Below are 17,159 nucleotides of genomic sequence, written 5' to 3'. Positions count from 1 at the left end.
AATCCCTTCAACGACTGGTCGCCCCAATCCATTTCCCCAAATGTCTGGCCCCGAACCTTGCCCTCAGCCACTTTCCCCTGAACCCCCCCCCCCCAATAATTGATCTCCGAGGAAAACACATGCCTTGTGGGTGGAAATGAATAGGTGACATTTTAAGGAGAGGATGGAAAGACGATGTTTCAAGTTCCTCCAACACTTTGTACTTTCCTTATGATCTCGGCATCTACAGTTGCTTGTGTCTCCACATTCTATGCTCTGCTGATCTCCAATCTGAACACAGCACTTGCTCAGTTTGGGCCCTAAATTGTGCAGCTCTGGTTACTTGTGCCCTAAGAGTACACCCACATTTCAGGGAAAGATCCATTCTTGGCTGTTTGAGTCTTTGTGACATTAATTAAATCTTTATTTTTCCTTATAGAAAGTCTTCACAAGGAATCATCTGAAAGGATTGTAATATAGGTAATTATTATAAATATTGGAAAAATAATGGGTATTGGACAAAGTATAATTATAATATTGAAAATTAATTGTGAACATATTAATATTTATTTTAAACAAATAACACAATTTAATTTTATCCCACTACCAGTTTCTCATGGCAATGTAAAAAGGCTGTTGTAGCAATTGAAACCTTGAAAACATATTTGTCACCATTGTGGTTGCAATGGAATGTTTAGGATTGATTGAGTCTCAAGCACTAATCAGGCACTTAAGGGAAATGCATTGCACCACATTTGAAGAGTGAGAGACAATTGTGCTGCTGGGAATGGTCTTACTTGGGGGAGGAAACTAAAACAACAAGAGGAAAGCAGCATATACCGTGATTTTGCACAGGAAACTTGTAGCACCTTCTGCTACAGCAAGATAAGAAAGCTCCCATGGCCCATGCGGGAGAAGGCCATTGCTATCTGCCTGCCAATGTGTTTAATAAGTGCCTCGTAGCATAGTAACTCGCACAAAGGCTGTTCATTCAAATACATTCTAAATTAAGATCTGATTCACAATCTCTAAGCAGTAAAGAGTCTATCTGAATCTGAATTTCATCCTGTGGACTAGCCATTCACCCACCACTATCTTCAATGTAGATTCAGATTAGGTTTGTCTCAATATTTGATCTAAAGTCAGTGATTCCTGTTATATCAAAGACTGCATTCAACCACTTATTAAATCAACACATTTTGAGAGATTAAAGCAGAGCAGAGAATTGAATTCCAATAATGGCCCAAACAATACCTGCCCAATGGACATAATGCAGGCAAAAGGAATTAGGATAGACAGTCATCATTGTTATCATGGTTAGCAAAGGGCCCCTTTCTGCATTGTACAACTCAAACATTTCACCCTCTTTTGGTACATTAACTGTATGCCGACTGCTACGGTTGGGTCTAATATTAAAGCAGAGACTGACTATGTGATGAAAAGGCATCAAAAACACATCAAAAATTGTAATATGTAGAAATTTAAAGTATTTAACTCACAAGCTGAGGCCCAGAACTACTGTGCAAACCCAGACATTGGTCAGGCTGCACATGGAGTATTGTGTACAATTAGAATCGCCACACTACAGGAAGGATATAGTAGCATGACAAAGAATGTAGAAGAAATTCATCAGAATGTTGCCTGCAAAGGAGGACTTTATTTATATGGAGAGTTTGAATAAGTTAGAATTATTCTCACTGGAATGTCAGAGGCTAAAGTGGTGACCTAATGGACGTTTTATCAATTGTGCATTGTAACGTTAGGGTAGATAGTTTTTTTTACGAGTAGGGAATTCTAAAACTAAAGGGCATAGGTTTAAAGTGTGAGGGGAGAAATTCAAAAGAGGTCTGAGAGGCAAGATTTTTACACAGAAGGTTGGCTATTTGTTGAAATGTGTGTTAATTATGCAGCTATAAATCTAAACCTATTGATCCAAATTTTGGTGTCAAATATATAATATGTGCTGTGCATGTTGATGACAGGAAACTACTTAATTAATGTGAAGAAGGTCCCAGTGATGAAGTGCATTACACTGAACCATAATTATATTCCCAACTTGAAGATAATGCCAAAAAATGCTCAAAATCATGCATTATGAGATATTTCTCTATTAAAAATGACTATAAAATCCTTCTTTGTGTTAGATTTGTTTCCATTTTTTTGTTGCTAGGCTTGAATTGTACACTATTAAATGTGATTTAAATTTTGCCAATGGAAACACTTGCCTACTCCAAACAGACTAGACTGCAACTTTGAGATTGTGCCTTATACAAAAGTAAACTGAGAGTTGAACAAATTCAAAGCTGTCGAGTATTTAAGATTTGACATTCAACATGCATGTAAAATATGTAGGAAGAAACTGAAAATACTGGTTACACCAAAGATGACACAAAAAGCTGGAGTAACTCAATGGGTCAGGCAAATCTCTGGGGAAAAGGAATAGGGGACGTTTCGGGACGAGACCCTTCTTCAGACTGAGAGTCAGGGGAGAGTCAGTCAATTCCCTCTGCCCTGACTCTCAGCCTGAAAAACATCACCTTTTCTGTTTCTCCAGAGATGCTGCCTGACCCACTGAGTTACTCCAGCTCATTGTGTCTATCTTTTTGTGTGTAAAATAGCCATGTTAAAGGAAGTAACATGTAAAAGGTAGAGAATGTTGTTCACACAACAGCTGAAAACAAAGTGCTCAAGGAACTCATTGGGTCCTGTGGAGGAAAATGGGCATAAAACGATTCGGTTCGGGATCTTTCTTCAGTCTGAATCCAGCATCTGCAGTCTTTTCCGTTATCAACATAAGTGATTGGTAAAGATGCATTAAAGAACCACAGAAAAAGTCCTATTAATGGGCCTGTCCCACTTAGGTGACTTTTTAGACGACTGCAGGAGACTATGCGGTCGCCACAAGTTCGCCGGTGGTTGCCGGGCAGCGCCTTCATGGTCGTGAAGAGATCCCGCATTCTGGGAACTAGTCGCTGCCTCATTTTGGTTGCCGCAAATTTTACAACATGTTGAAAAATTAGCGGCAACCAGAATGAGGCCGCCATGGAGAGTAGCGAGAATTCTCTTGCCGTAGGTGGGTCGCCAAGAGGTCGAAGGTTCTTGTAGATTGTAGCCAGTGCTGACCAGTGAATTGGCTCATTGGGAAAAAAAACATAAACAGTAGTTTTCAGAACCAAGGATAACCGACTGGTAATGTTAATGTCTGCTGAGCTTGTCAGCCGTGTATCTCAGGCTTCTTAAAACTTGTCTCCACTCCTTCTCCCCCCTCCTCTTTTAAAGGACTTACATGACCCTTCCCGTATACTGTGCTTTCACCATCTTAATTACAGCGCTAACCTTCCTGTTCATCGCGGTGTGTGTCTGTATCACATTGGCTTTGCACCACGTGAATTTCACTCAGACAGCGCTCCCCCCGCTTGCCTTGTCCCCCGCCTGCAGGAAGCGGTGTGTGTGTGTGTGTGTGTGTGTGTGTGTGTGCGTGCGTGCGTGCGTGCGTGCGTGCGTGCGTGTGTGTGTGTGTGTGTGTGTGTGTGTGTGTTCCACTCTGACAGTCGCCGGCAGTCGCCTGAAAAATTGCCTAAGCGGGACAGGCCATATTAAGTCTTAGTTTAGTTCGGAGATACAGCGTGAAAACAGGCCCTTCATCCCACCGAGTCTGTGCCGACCTGTGATCGCCAAAACTAGCACTTTCCCACTATTAGGGATGTTTTACAATTTTTACCAAAGCCAATTATCCTATAAACCTGTACGTCTTTGGAGTGTGGGTGAAAACAAGGCGCACCCGGCGAAACCCACACAGTCACGGGGTGAATGTATTAACTTTGCACAGACAGCACCCATAGTCAGGATCAGACCTGTGTCTCTGGTGCTGTAAGGCAACATCTTTACCTCTGCGCCACCTTGCCGCCTTTCATTGTAGTCAATGAAACAGAATCTGAAGCATACCAAGATGACTAGTTCAGTGCGGTGTTATTATTGCAATAGAAATTGTAAATAGAAACAGAAAAAAGGATTTTGTAGTTTGGCCAGATAGCAAGAAACTGGAATTGTATGGTATTTGCAGCAAAGAGTAATTATTGATTTCCACATAAAATGGGTTGATTAACAAACAGAAGGGCCTATACCCACCATTGTACTGAACAATGACAAATGAATCAAATTTAATGGGTAAGGACTGACTGAAAATATTTTCAGCAATAACATTTCAAAGTTGTACCTTGAACCTGTTGAGAATTACACTCTGCTCAAAGGCAGCTCCTCCGGCTTAACAGAGTACAATGAGTAATGATGGCAATGGTAATACAACACCAGCAACCCACTTTAATCATTTATGGGTTATGCTTTCTTCATCCAAGATATTCCATGCTATGACATTTCTCTCTTTCCCTCTTCCCTCTTCCCTCTCCCACCCCCCACCCCACCCCCCACCCCCCCCCCCCCCCCCCCCTCTCCCCCCCGTCACGCGCCACATGGTCCTTCCTCTGGCTTCACATTTCTCACACTATCTTTATATCACAAAAGCGCTGAGGAGGTGGATTTCCTGGAAGGTATACAAGATGTTTTTCTAAGCCAATATGTAGAGGAACCGACTAGAGGGCAGGCCACCCTAGACTGGGTATTGTGTAATGAGGAAGGATTAGTTAGCAATCTTGGTGTGCATAGCCCCTTGGGCAACAGTGACCATAATATGGTGGAATTCTGCATTAAGATGGAGAGTTACACGGTTAATTCCAAGACTTGGGTACTATACTTAAAGAAATGTATGAATGGTATGAAACGGGAATTGGCTAGGATAGACTGGCAAATGATAATTAAAGGGTTGACTGTGGAGATGCAATGGCAAAGATTTAAAGATCGCATGGATGAATTACAAAAATTATTCATCCATGTCTAGCAAAAAAATAAAACGGGGAAGGTGGCTCAATTGTGGGTAATGAGGGAAGTTAAGGGTAGTGTTAAATCCAAAGAAGAGGCATATAAATTGGCCAGATGAAGCAGCAAACCGGAGGACTGGGTGAAATTTAGAATTCAACAGAGGAGGACAAAGAGGAGGACAAAGAGAGAGCATGAAAGAAAACTTGCAGGGAATACAAAAACAGTGTAAAAGCTTCCTTTCGATATGTGATGAGGAAAAGATTAGTGAAGACAAATGTAGGTCCCTTACAGTCAGAGATAGGTGAATTTATAATGGGAAACAGGGAAATGGCAGACCAATTAAATGAGTACTTTGGTTCTGTCTTCACTAAGGAAGACACAAACAATCTCCCAGAAATACTAGGGGACTGAGGATCTAGTGGGAAGGAGGAACTGAAGGGAATCCACATTAGACAAGAAATGGTGTTGGGTAAACTGTTGGGACTGAAGCAAGATAAATCCCCGGGGCCTGATGGTCTGCATCCCAGAGTACTCAAGGAGCTAGCCCTTGAAATCATGGATGCTTTGGTGATCATTTGCCAATGTTCTGTAGACTCTGGATCAGTTCCTGTGGACTGGAGGGTAGCTAATGTAACCACACTTTTTAAGAAAGGGGAATTATAGACCAGTTAGCCTTACATCGGTAGTGGGGAAGATGCTTAAGTCGATTATTAAAGATGTAATAGCAGTGCATTTGTGAAGCAGTGACAGGATCGGTCAAGAAGAATGAATAAGGGAGAGTCAGTGGATCTGGTGTTTCTGGACTTAAAAAGCCTTTGACAAGGAACCACAAAAGAGATTAGTGTGAAAAATTAGAGCACATGGTATTGGGGTAGGGTATTGGCATTAGAGAACTGGTTGGCAGACAGGAAGCAAAGAGTAGGAATTAACGGGTCCTTTTCATAATAACTGGGGTGCCAGCACTGAGCCCACTAGTCACTGCAGTGGGTGACTATTGGGTGCTGGGACCCCAGTTATTTACAATATATATGAATGATTTAGATAAGGGAATTAAATGTAACATCTCCAAGTTTGCGGATGACACAAAGCTGGGTGGCAGTGTAAGCTGCGAGGAGGATGCCATGAGGCTGCAGGGTGACTTGGATGGATGAGAGGTTGGATGCAGTATAATATGGATAAATGTGAAGTTATCCACTTTGGTGGCAAGGGGAAGTGCAACGAGACCAGAGTACATCAGTCACTGAAAGTAAGCATGCAAGTACAGCAGGCAGTGAAGAAAGCTAATGGCATTTTGGCCATCATTTCGAGAGGATTTGAGTTTAGGACCAAGGAGGTCCTACTGCAGTTGTACAGGACCCTGGTGAGACCGCACCCAGAGTATTGTGTGCAGTTTTGGTCTCCTAATTTGAGCTAGGACATTATTGTCATTGAGAGAGTGCAGCGTAGATTCACCAGGTTAATCCCCGGGATGGCGGGACTGACATATGATGAAAGAATGGGTTGACTGGGCTTGTATTCACTGGAATTTAGAAGGATGACAGGATATCTTATAGAAACATACAACATTCTTAAAAGATTGGACAGGCTAGATACAGGAAAAATGTTCCCGATGTTAGGGGAGTGGAACCAGGGGTCACAGTTTAAGAATAAAGGGTAGGCCATTTAGGACTGAGATAAGGAAAAACTTTTTCACCCAGATAGTTGTGAATCTGTGGAATTCTTTGCTACAGAAGGCAGTGGAGGCCAAGTCACTGAATGTTTTCAAGAGAGAGTTAGATTTGGCTCTTAGGACTAGGAATCAAGGGATTATGGGTAAAAAGCAGGAACTTGGTACTGATTTTGGATGATCAGCAATAATCATATTGAATGGCAATGCTGGTTCGAAAGGCCGAATGGTCTACTCCTGCACCTATTTTTCTATGTTTCTTTCTTTCATCTCTGGCCTTTGTCCAACCATCTGTCAATCCACCATTTATCCACCTATTACTTGCCAGATTTTGTCCCTCCCCACAACTCTTCCAGCTTTCTCCTCTTACTACTACAATCAGTCTGAAGAAGGGTCCTGACCCAAAACATTATTTAATTCATATTTGCCTGGGAATATAGCTGATTTGCTGAGTTACTCCAGCACTTTGTGTCTTTTTTTGCAAACCAGCATCTATAGTTCCTGATGTCCCCACTAGTTCTATATTATTCCACTTTTGCACCCACTCCCTACACACTTGAAGCAATTTACAGTGGCCAATGAACCTTTACATAAACATGTTTTGGCATATTGGAGGAAACCAGTACACCCGGCAGAAACCCACGTGGACACAGGGAGAACGCGCAAACCTCACAGACAGCAAATATATCAGGATTGAACCCTGGTCTCTGGTGTTGTGAGGCAACAGCTCTACCAGCTGTGCCACTGTGCCATCTCTATTGTGCAATTATACTTAACTAGGTAAATAGACAATAGACAATAGACAATAGGTGCAGGAGTAGGCCATTTGGCCCTTCGAGCCAGCACCGCCATTCAATGTGATGATGGCTGATCATCCCCAATCAGTACCCTGTTCCTGCCTTCTCCCCATATTCCCTGACTCCGCTATCTTTAAGAGCCCTATCTAGCTCCCTCTTGAAAGCATCCAGAGAACCTGCCTCCACCGCCCTCTGAGGCAGAGAATTCCACAGACTATCATCGATTCATCGTTTTTACCATGCTCACAGCACTCAATAGAATAAACTATGAGAGCTGTGGTGTTCACAGTCAGACATGCAATGGCTAAATTAATGAATCAGGGGAAGATATTTTTGTTAAAGAGAAAAATACTGAAATTAATATAACACATTGGCGTGGAGTGGATTACAAGACTCTTTATTTAAATTAAGTATTAAACAGCTTATAGAGTGGAAAACAACAGAAAGCAACAATATTTTTTATCATTGAACATTAAGGCTGCAAAATAATTATTAAACACCATGGGAGAAATAAACAAACTAAAAAGGGAAAAGACTGCTAAATTCAATTTCTTTAAATATGCGTTAACCTGCCTACAAAATCTACATATTTAACATTTTTGTAACTTTAAAAATAGGTATGCAGCATTTGCAAAAATATATTTCTGTGCTTTTCTAATTATAGATAGAAATGGATGAAGAACCATTTCTCATAATAGTTCTTGAATAAGCTAGCAATTCCTCAGAAATGGTTCTATCGATCAATCATACATCCTCTGTCACAATCATCACATTATCGATTTAGGGACAATGTAAAAATCTCTAATGAATATTTCAATATTTTTTTTTGTATGTATCTCCTCTGTATGAATTTGATTGTGTTGTGTAAAATTTATTTTCTATGTTGTACGGGCAGATCAGGGAACTATGCAGAATAGATTTCAGTTTTTTTTTAATCTGTGCATAGTGTAATCAAACAGGTTAAGTAATAATAAAGTTAAAAATAGAATGTGTTGCATCAATGATAAAGCATGGTGTCAAAGGAAACATACAACATGAAAATCAAAATGTATAAATGTTTAACCATGATTAACTCTACAATTCACATTAATCTTTGGTCTTTTAAAATAGATGTCTCCTTAAAATACCATAAGTGCAAACAGAAAGTGCTTACCATAGGCAGCTTGCCAGCAGCTTCCAAGAGTGAAGCTTTGTCCATTAGAAATGCCAATTAAACACAATATTTACTACTAATATTCTGGATTGATGTTTCTCAGTCAGTAGGAAAAAGTAAATGTAAAGTCGGCGTGGATTTGAAGAAAGGAGAACCAGCCTCTAAACATGTTTAAATACATTTGTAGATATTTTGTAAAGGGTATTCGATGGAAGTGTCTGATTAAAATGGTATTTACTAGAGGAGATAATGTGAATTTCATTTCTGATCATTTAAGATTGTGAGAGAGCCTATTTAGGTAAACAAAAATATCTAGCCCTATTTAACACCAACTGCCCTGAGGATTTTATAATAGTTAACACTTTCTTTTATTTTTGTGTTTGGCATATATGCATTTATAAAAATATTTATTTGGCACAATTTGTGGCATCCCACATTCATAAGGCATAAGAAATTACTATAATGAAGTATATATTAAACACTGACTTTTTAATTAAATAAATGTAAGTAAACCCATAACCTGCGCTTAACCCATATTGTTAATAGTACTTTACAATGTAAATAAATGGTAACAAAAAAAAAGACAAATTTACTTACTGTGCTTTTGAACTAATTTGGGCACAAGGCTGCCATAGCCACAAAATTCTAGGAATAGGGATGCCATAGGCAGTGCATGACAAAGTCTGTTTGCTGCCCAATGGGTAGATATCAAGGTTCTGAGTGGGCAGTGCCTTTTCACATATATGTGGTTTTACTGTAAAAACAAATTAATTAGAAAACCAAAAGCCAAAAAGAAAGCTACAAAATCAAAATTATGCACTTTGATAAATTATATACTAAGGACTTATTCACATGTCGGAGTCTAAGTGAAGACAGTACCATTGTTGCAGTTTAGTATAACCTTGTTCCATTTTGTTTGTCTCATTACAATACATTTTTGTGTTTTTGTGGGAAAAATAGGACTTTTAATTATTCTGCAAAGATACATACAAATCTTAAGAAAAGAATGCTGCCCTACAAAAAGTGTTTGAACAATCCTCAAGATAGATGTTACAGCATTAAAACAAAATGAATAACAAACAAGTGTTCTTTGTCAAAGTTCATCAGTTGTGTGTGAATCTTCAGTTTTCAATGATCAGAACTCTTCTTTCAACACATTCTCTGCACGTGATCAAATTGTTCCTCAGGAATGATAAATTAGTAGGTACATGGAAAAATAAGGCGTATTCAGACTTGTGACATAACAGTTATTGGATTCAGTTCTGCACTTCTGAGGTACCCACTACAGCAACCGAATGCACCTTCTTTGCTTTTGGTTCAAAACGGAATTTCACAGTTTTAGCCGTGTTACGAGCGGCACGGATTTGCTGCAATGTTGCACGTGCCTGCTCAGTGGTCCGCATTCACATGTCCTTGCTGAACCTTAATGTGATCCCACGGTTGCCTTTCCTATTTTGTTTGACCTTTTTCCTCAAGGAATGATGTGATTCACCGTGGACCTTCTTTGCTCTTTCTGAGCAGGATTTATTGACTACAGTGCTTCGTTTCATGTACTTGTTGATAATGAGCTTCACTGATGACTTTGGTACTCCAGTTCGTCTGGATATTTCACGGGTGGACTTTTTACACAAGTGATAGTCAATAATGATAGCTTTTTGAAACTCTGTGGGCTGCTTCAGTTTTTCCATTTTGAGTAAAGGTGAGGCACCTAGGATTGCAAGAATGTGTTTTTTTATAGCGTCCACAGTTGTTCTACAGCATTCCCAAATATGACTTTACGTCACTGGGTCTTAACTGTACAGGGATTGTCCAAATATATTTTGTAGGGCAGTATATAGATTTACAATTAAAACATGCAATATTACAATACAATTTTAACATGCAAAATATAGCATTTAATGACTAAGATTTTGTTAAACAGTTTGTGTATGTGTAGACAGACTTCTGAACTGTTCACTGCCCTGTGTCTCCCATGAATCCGAATAGATTATATTCCTATTGCTATATTGTACTTTACTGAACCCACAATCAATCTGATAGTAAGAAAGAACTGTCCTGGTTTAGATCGAAGGTAGATACAAAATGCTAGAATAACTCAGTGGGACAGGCAGCATCTCTGGAGAAGACTATCAACCTGATAGTGATATCTGTTAAATTACATTTCCATGGTTCCTATAAATATTCACTGATAGCGTGCTTCCGTACAAATATAACTGTAGTGTCAATACAATATCGTCAACACACCATTACTTTCACTGGTATCATCCAAGTTTAATTACGGCAAGGAAGGTCATAATTTCTCTCCAATCATTTCTTAATGTTTTTTTCCATGATAGGAGAGTTTGTGTCTCATTAACAACTCAAGCACACATCATGGAGCCTTTGTTGAAAGGAGATATGGTCAGTGCCCTGGCCTCATTGGGATTTTCATTAAAAGGCCTAACAATATCTTCAAATATATGGTGACAGTGTGGTCACCTAAGAGCTTTACATACACAGAAACTACAAGGAAATGGTTGGTTTCAAAATCTTGTGACAATTTTTTTTAAACCAGACACTGATGGTTCATTGCAGCTTGCTGACAATTTCGCTGTCGAGAGCAAAATGATCAACTAGTCTTGTAATTTGTCTTTCATATGTAGTAAGCTTCAAAGAAGCAAGCAATTATTTTAATCCAAATTTCTGTTTCAAAAATTTCAAAGATATTGTATATCGTCTAAAATTTTTTTTTTTACAAATTATATAAATGATGTTGTGGGTCAAAGAGCTTGTTCTTTTGCCATACTGTTCTGTGAAGATATCAAATTTGCTAAATTTGCTGATGAAACAAGCATATGTGAAAAAAATACATAAAGAGGTTGAAAGGGGATACAGATCGTTTGGTAAGTGGGTAAAAATCAGCAAATAGAATGCCATGTGGCTAAATGGAATTAGGTAAAAATTGTAATGGACCCATTGAACAGGAGGGAAAAGAGCCAGTGGGTGTCTTATTGATTCTTGTATCAAAGTCCCAACATTATTTTTCCTCATGAGGGGATCTCTAGAAAGACAGTCAGTTTGGATTAACTAAGTGGTATGTGCTCTGTGTACAATACTGTAGTTTGAATACAGTTTCAAACTTATTATGGTGTCTGGCAGATTATTTGTTCAATATTTTAATTTTTCTAATATATTAAAGGCAGACATTTATTGCACAGGTTTTAAGATTAAATCTGACAGGAAGGTGTAACTTGGAATTTAGTACATAAACATATGTTCACCAAAGATACTTAGGATTCAATGGTCTTCACTTTAAAATGAATGTACTGCCTGATCTGCTGAGTGTTTCCAATATGTTTTGTTTTATATCAGATTTCCAGCATCTTTAGTTTTCTGGTTTTTACTGACTTGATAATAGTTGTTTGGAGACTCTTAAACATAATGATGTGGTTTTGCATGCATCAAATACTAATTTCACCGGAAAAAAAGTATATATGAGGAAAGAGGCAAAAAAGATTACTATCAGAATGTGGTAATGTAACTATGTATAAATTTGGAGATAATTTTCCTCTTCGGTTCCACTGCTATGAGTGTGGCCCTGATCCCCTCTGCATTCTCTGGGCAGTCATATCTAGCAAGACAGGAACAATCAAGGAATCTGCATGACCTCCAGAGATTGTAGATGCAGGAATCCAGAGCAAAAAACGAATTCCTTGAAAACTCAGCAAGATAAACAACATCTGTGGCCATTTTTTCAGGTTGAAATCCTACGTAACACCCAAGTTACAATTACTCCTCAAGTTACTTTCCCCATTAATTCTTTGTCCAATTTCATTTTTGTTATGATTTCTGCGGAAAGCTTGTTTGCTATTATGATATTAAAACTGATCCTTTAATTAATTAGCCCAGATGACAGCGAGTAAAACGCAAAGTGCTGGAGTGTCTCAGTGGGTCAGGCAGCCTCTGGGGAGGGAATGGACAGGCTTGTGCCCCCTTCTTCAGACTGATTGCAGTGGGTGGGGAGGTGGAGAAATCTGGAAAAGAGAGGTGGAGAACGGGCAAAGCCAGGCATGTGATAGGTGGTTATTGGAATACAGGTGATGGAAGGGGGGGAGGGGGAATGGTGATTGGCAGATGGGTGGACAAAAGCTAAAATAATAAAGAGACAAAAGAGTGTCAGACAAAGAGAGTAAAGGAAGGAAATGAAAAGCCACATGTAAAGCCAGCTGGAGGGATACAGGAGGAAGACGGTGGAGGGGACAGTGGGGAAAATGTGTGCACACTTGGTTGAGAGGACATAAATAGAGAAAGGGGTGGTACTTAAAATTAGAGAATTCAACACTCTTATAAGCTACGAGCAAACTATGAGTAATAGTGATATTATTTTGGCACCAATAATACAATGGCCCCACTGCATGACCGCAAGCAGGTGAAAGCTTTTTTTTCTCTTTAGAATCTAGTCCCTGAAGCTGTTTTGTGTGGTTTATATTACTGAAAAAAATCACAGATTTCATGTACTCACCATTTACATTGAGAGTAAATGTGATGTTTTTGAAAAGCTTCCATTGTTTAAGTTCCAGTATTATGCTATAGCTACCACCATCCTCTTCTGAAACATCTCTTATTATTAGTTCATGGCCCGTGATGTTATAGCGAATTGATCTTTCAGTAATAGGCTGTCCATTCTTTAACCTGTTGAAAAAATGATTTTACTGCGCGCTGTATAGCATTTAGGTAATGACATTTCACTTGAGTGTGACAGTTTTGAAAAAAACATAATTGTTGAGAGATATGATGTGATGGATGCAATAATTTAAGTTTTATTGAAATTTATGTATCTCTATAATAGAAACGTATTTGCATTGTAATGTCTTTTACACTCCAGCTTCTATCCTAAACAAACTACAGCTCATATAAAAGCTGTTCTCTTCAATGTTTCCTACGGTACGTCCAGTTCATCTATTACCATAACAACATAAAAATACAAGATATAGGAGTAGTGATACGCCTGATCATTCAAACTTCTCCCCTCCCAAATACGATCGTAACTCACCCTCTTCCTCAACCACTTTCCATTCTATCAATCTTATTATGCATTCTTTGGTTCAGAGGTACAGTTAAAAACTTTGTTTTGTATGCTATCCAATCAAATCAGATAATACTTTGCATAAATTAAACCAAACCAAACTCGAGTACAATAGGTAGTGCGATGGGAAAGATAAAGGGTGCAGAATATAGTTCTCAGCGGTGTAGCACAACTGGTCCAGAGACAAAGTGCAAGGTTTGCAATGGGGTAAAGGTGAATCGGACATTTCAGTTTTGTCTATTTTCCTTGTTTCCTGCTCTGACCTGAACTCTAGGTGTCCTCTTGAACCTATTAAATTTCCCCTCACCAGAAAACTCCTCAATTCCCGACCCCTGCATGAAACTTCTTGTGAGTTTTATTCTTCAGTGCCGTGACCAGGACATGCATGCATTCTCCCTCCTCTTTACTTCCTATGCAGCATCCTTTCATTCGGTTGCTGTAAGAGCACTGTTTGCATTGTTGTATGCCCCTTTAAGAGCTATCTTCAATATTCAAACCAACTGTGCTGCATTCTGGAAGTATAAGAACTTGCAACATATCATATGTGAACGTCACCATGAAAGTAACATTCAGTTTTGAAGCAGTGAACTTCATTACATTGGTCACAAAACTTCACTGCACTATTCTGTGCATCTTGTAAATGAAGTTCTTGCAACTATCATAATTGCTATTTGAATATTTTAAAATTCTGTTTCAATGTCAAAAAATGTCTAACTTTAGGAATCACCAAAGCCCTAGATAACCTCCTCCTTACATTTGTACTCCAATCTCCTTGCCATAAAGGTCAACCAATGACTCCTCACTGCTTTGTTTCTTTTCTGCATTTCACAAAGTCACACACCAAGATATTTTTTTCGCCAAAATTGAAGTGCTTCTCATCCTTTAAAAATATACTTATTTTATTCTTGTTTCTAAGCAGGAAAGCAAAGTTTCACTCATCTTGAAGAACATTAGAAACAGCAACCAGAGTAGGACATTCAGCCTTTTCCCACCATCTCTTTCCTGCACCAATCCCATTACCCCGTGATTTCAGAACCAAATTAAGGCATTCTGAGATACAACCACCCAATACTTTTTGTCTTTCTCAATCATTTAGTTTAACACTAATGAAAACCGTAAGTGGCAAAAATTATTGCCAGAAGCTTCACAATCTCATTCAGGATGAGTAAACATCGTCTTGGGACTACTAAACACTGAATTAATTTTAAATCATGGTGAAATAGAGATCATCCATTCTTATTCAAAACAAACTTTCTTACCCACATGTCCTAACTTAATGGGGAAGTCACGTAAAGACAGACATTTATTTTCAGGTAATACTAGACAAAGTGGGACCCGTTGGGTCCTGTTCCCCCAACGCAATATTCCACCACTCACCCATAACCCACAACTGCGCAGGTGATGCTGATGGGTTCCCGTTGTGATGCCAGAGATCCCCGTTGTGACGCGAGTAACGGCAACCCTCCCTCAACTGCGCCTCGTCCTCCCTCTTCCTACCCCTATCCTCCTCCATTTCCCCTCATCCGCCAGCAATCCATCCCTCTCCTTTTCACCCTCCGTCTTCTTTCCCCTGTCCTCCCTACCCCCCTCCACTCCCTCTATCCCCCCTCCTCCCTTACTTTCCCCTCCATCCTCCTCCATGCCCCCTTCCCTCCATCCTCCCCCAGCCTCCCTCCTCACCTCCCCAGGATCTCAATGTAACCCACCGCGGGCCCCGTTTTCTCTAGCAGGGTGGCGATGAAGTTGTACTTGAGGCAGGGGCTGTCAGGGGGGGGGGGGGGGGGGGGGGGGGGGGAGGGCTTGAGGCAGGGGCTGGCAGAGGGGAGGAGGGGGGGGGAGGGGAGGCGAGCGTCCTTGAGCCGGGGGAGGGGGAGGGTTTGAGGCAGGGGCTGTTGGGGGGCGGCAAGCTTCCCGGAGACGGGGGAGGGGGAGGAGGAGGGCTTGAGGCGGGTGCTGTTGGGGGGGGGGGGGGGGGTGAGCGTCCTGGAGCCGGGGGGAGGGGGAGGGCTTGAGGCAGTGGTTGTCGGGGGGGAGAGCATTCTGGAGCAAGAGGAGGGGGAGGGCTTGAGGCGGGGGCTGTCGGGTGGCGGTGTGGCGGTATGGCGAGCGTCCTGGGGCCGGAGGAGGGGGAGGGCTTGAGGCAGGGCTGTCGTGGGGGCGAGCATCCTGGAGCCAGGGGAGGGGGGAAGAGGCCAAGCGGCCTCTCCCAGCCCCCGGTCCCCACACCAGCACCAACCCCAGCCTAGGGCCTGGGGGTGGCAGAAATTAAAATAGAAGGAAACTTGCCCGTGGAGCCGTCGGGTCGCCGTTGAGATGGGAAAAAAAGATGGTGGTCTGAAATTGTGCAAAGGCCATTCTGAGAACGCGTGGTGTGTCCTTTGAGACTCCTGTCAAGGCGCGCTGAGGACCCGTGGGGTGTCCTTTGTGACGCCTGTCATGTAAAGACAGCATGTGGGCTCAGCACAAGGGGGGGGCGGGGCAAGTGGGGGCGCTGTTTTATTTTTTTTAAGTTTTAAAGGTCAATAACTTGTAAAATATACCATTAATCTGAACGAAACTTGTTTAATTTACATTACAGGACAATGGTGAGTAAGGTGGGCCAGAAATTGTAGTGCTATTGTGTACAGTTTTTGCACAAATACAAACTGGGCAAGCAAACGGACAAACAATCAAGATAAGAATTTTAGTAATACAGGTGCACAACCTTTTATCCGAAAGCCTTGGGACCAGACACTTGTCGGATTTCGGACATTTTCGGATTTCAGAATGGAAGATTTTTAGCGTAGATTAGGTAGGTAGCGCGGGCGGCTTGAAAAGTCTGGAGCAGCTGCCTCCTCCCCGGAGACCGGGAGAATCATTGCATAAATGTTAGTCAGTTAGTTTGGAGGGATTTTATGTGGTGGTGGTGGTGGTGTAGGGGTGAAGGGGGAAACTTTAATTCTTAGTCCCCTACCTACCTGGTCGGCGACTCCCAACCTCGCGGAGCTGGGGGCTCCGTCCGGCCGCGGGCGGCGCCGGTTGTAGCTCCGACCCCGGCAACTCTACCCCTGGCTGCGAGGCGCTCCAAATCCAGCGCGGCCCGCGGCCGGACGTCCCAGCTCCGAGAATGTCGGGAGTCGGCGGCGTCGCAGCGCTGGGATACCAGCGGGGAGCGAGCAATGCCTTACCGGGTCGCCGTGCGGCAAGCTCCGGAGCGCTGTGGCCGCCGACTCCCAACATTCGCGGAGCGTCGCTGGATTTGGAGCCGCGGAGCTGGGGGCACCACCGGCCGCGGGGGCGGCGCCGGTTGGAGCTCCGACCCCGGCAACTCTACCCCTGGCTGCGCGGCTCCAAATCCAGCGACGCTCCGCGATGTTGTGTGTCGGCGGCCACAGCGCTCCGGAGCTTGCCGCACGGCGACCCGGTAAGGCATTGCCCGCACCCCGCTGGTATCCCAGCGCTGCGACGCCGCCGACTCCCGACATTCGCGGAGCTGGGGCGTCCGGCCGCGGGCCGCGCTGGATTTGGAGCGCCTCGCAGCCAGGGGTAGAGTTGCCGGGGTCGGAGCTACAACCGGCGCCGCCCGCGGCCCCACTGGCCACAGCGCTGCGGAGCTTACTGCACAGCGACCCGGTAAGGCATTGA

General features: G+C 42.1%; 1 protein-coding gene across 1 annotated transcript in view; it reads right to left on the bottom strand.

The window, feature by feature from the left end:
- Positions 1-17,159, bottom strand: part of flt1 (fms related receptor tyrosine kinase 1) — a 132,277-nt gene that overhangs the window by 77,168 nt on the left and 37,950 nt on the right. The window contains exons 9-10 of the mRNA XM_055636891.1: positions 12,972-13,141; positions 9,068-9,224 (exon numbers count right to left, since the gene is read on the bottom strand). Of these exons, the coding sequence (XP_055492866.1) occupies positions 9,068-9,224; positions 12,972-13,141 (327 nt within the window). The remainder of the gene's footprint in view (positions 1-9,067; positions 9,225-12,971; positions 13,142-17,159) is intronic.

The sequence above is a fragment of the Leucoraja erinacea genome, chromosome 6, assembly GCF_028641065.1.
Source record: "Leucoraja erinacea ecotype New England chromosome 6, Leri_hhj_1, whole genome shotgun sequence".
Taxonomy (NCBI): domain Eukaryota; kingdom Metazoa; phylum Chordata; class Chondrichthyes; order Rajiformes; family Rajidae; genus Leucoraja; species Leucoraja erinaceus.
This window is presented reverse-complemented; position numbering and strand designations above follow the sequence as displayed.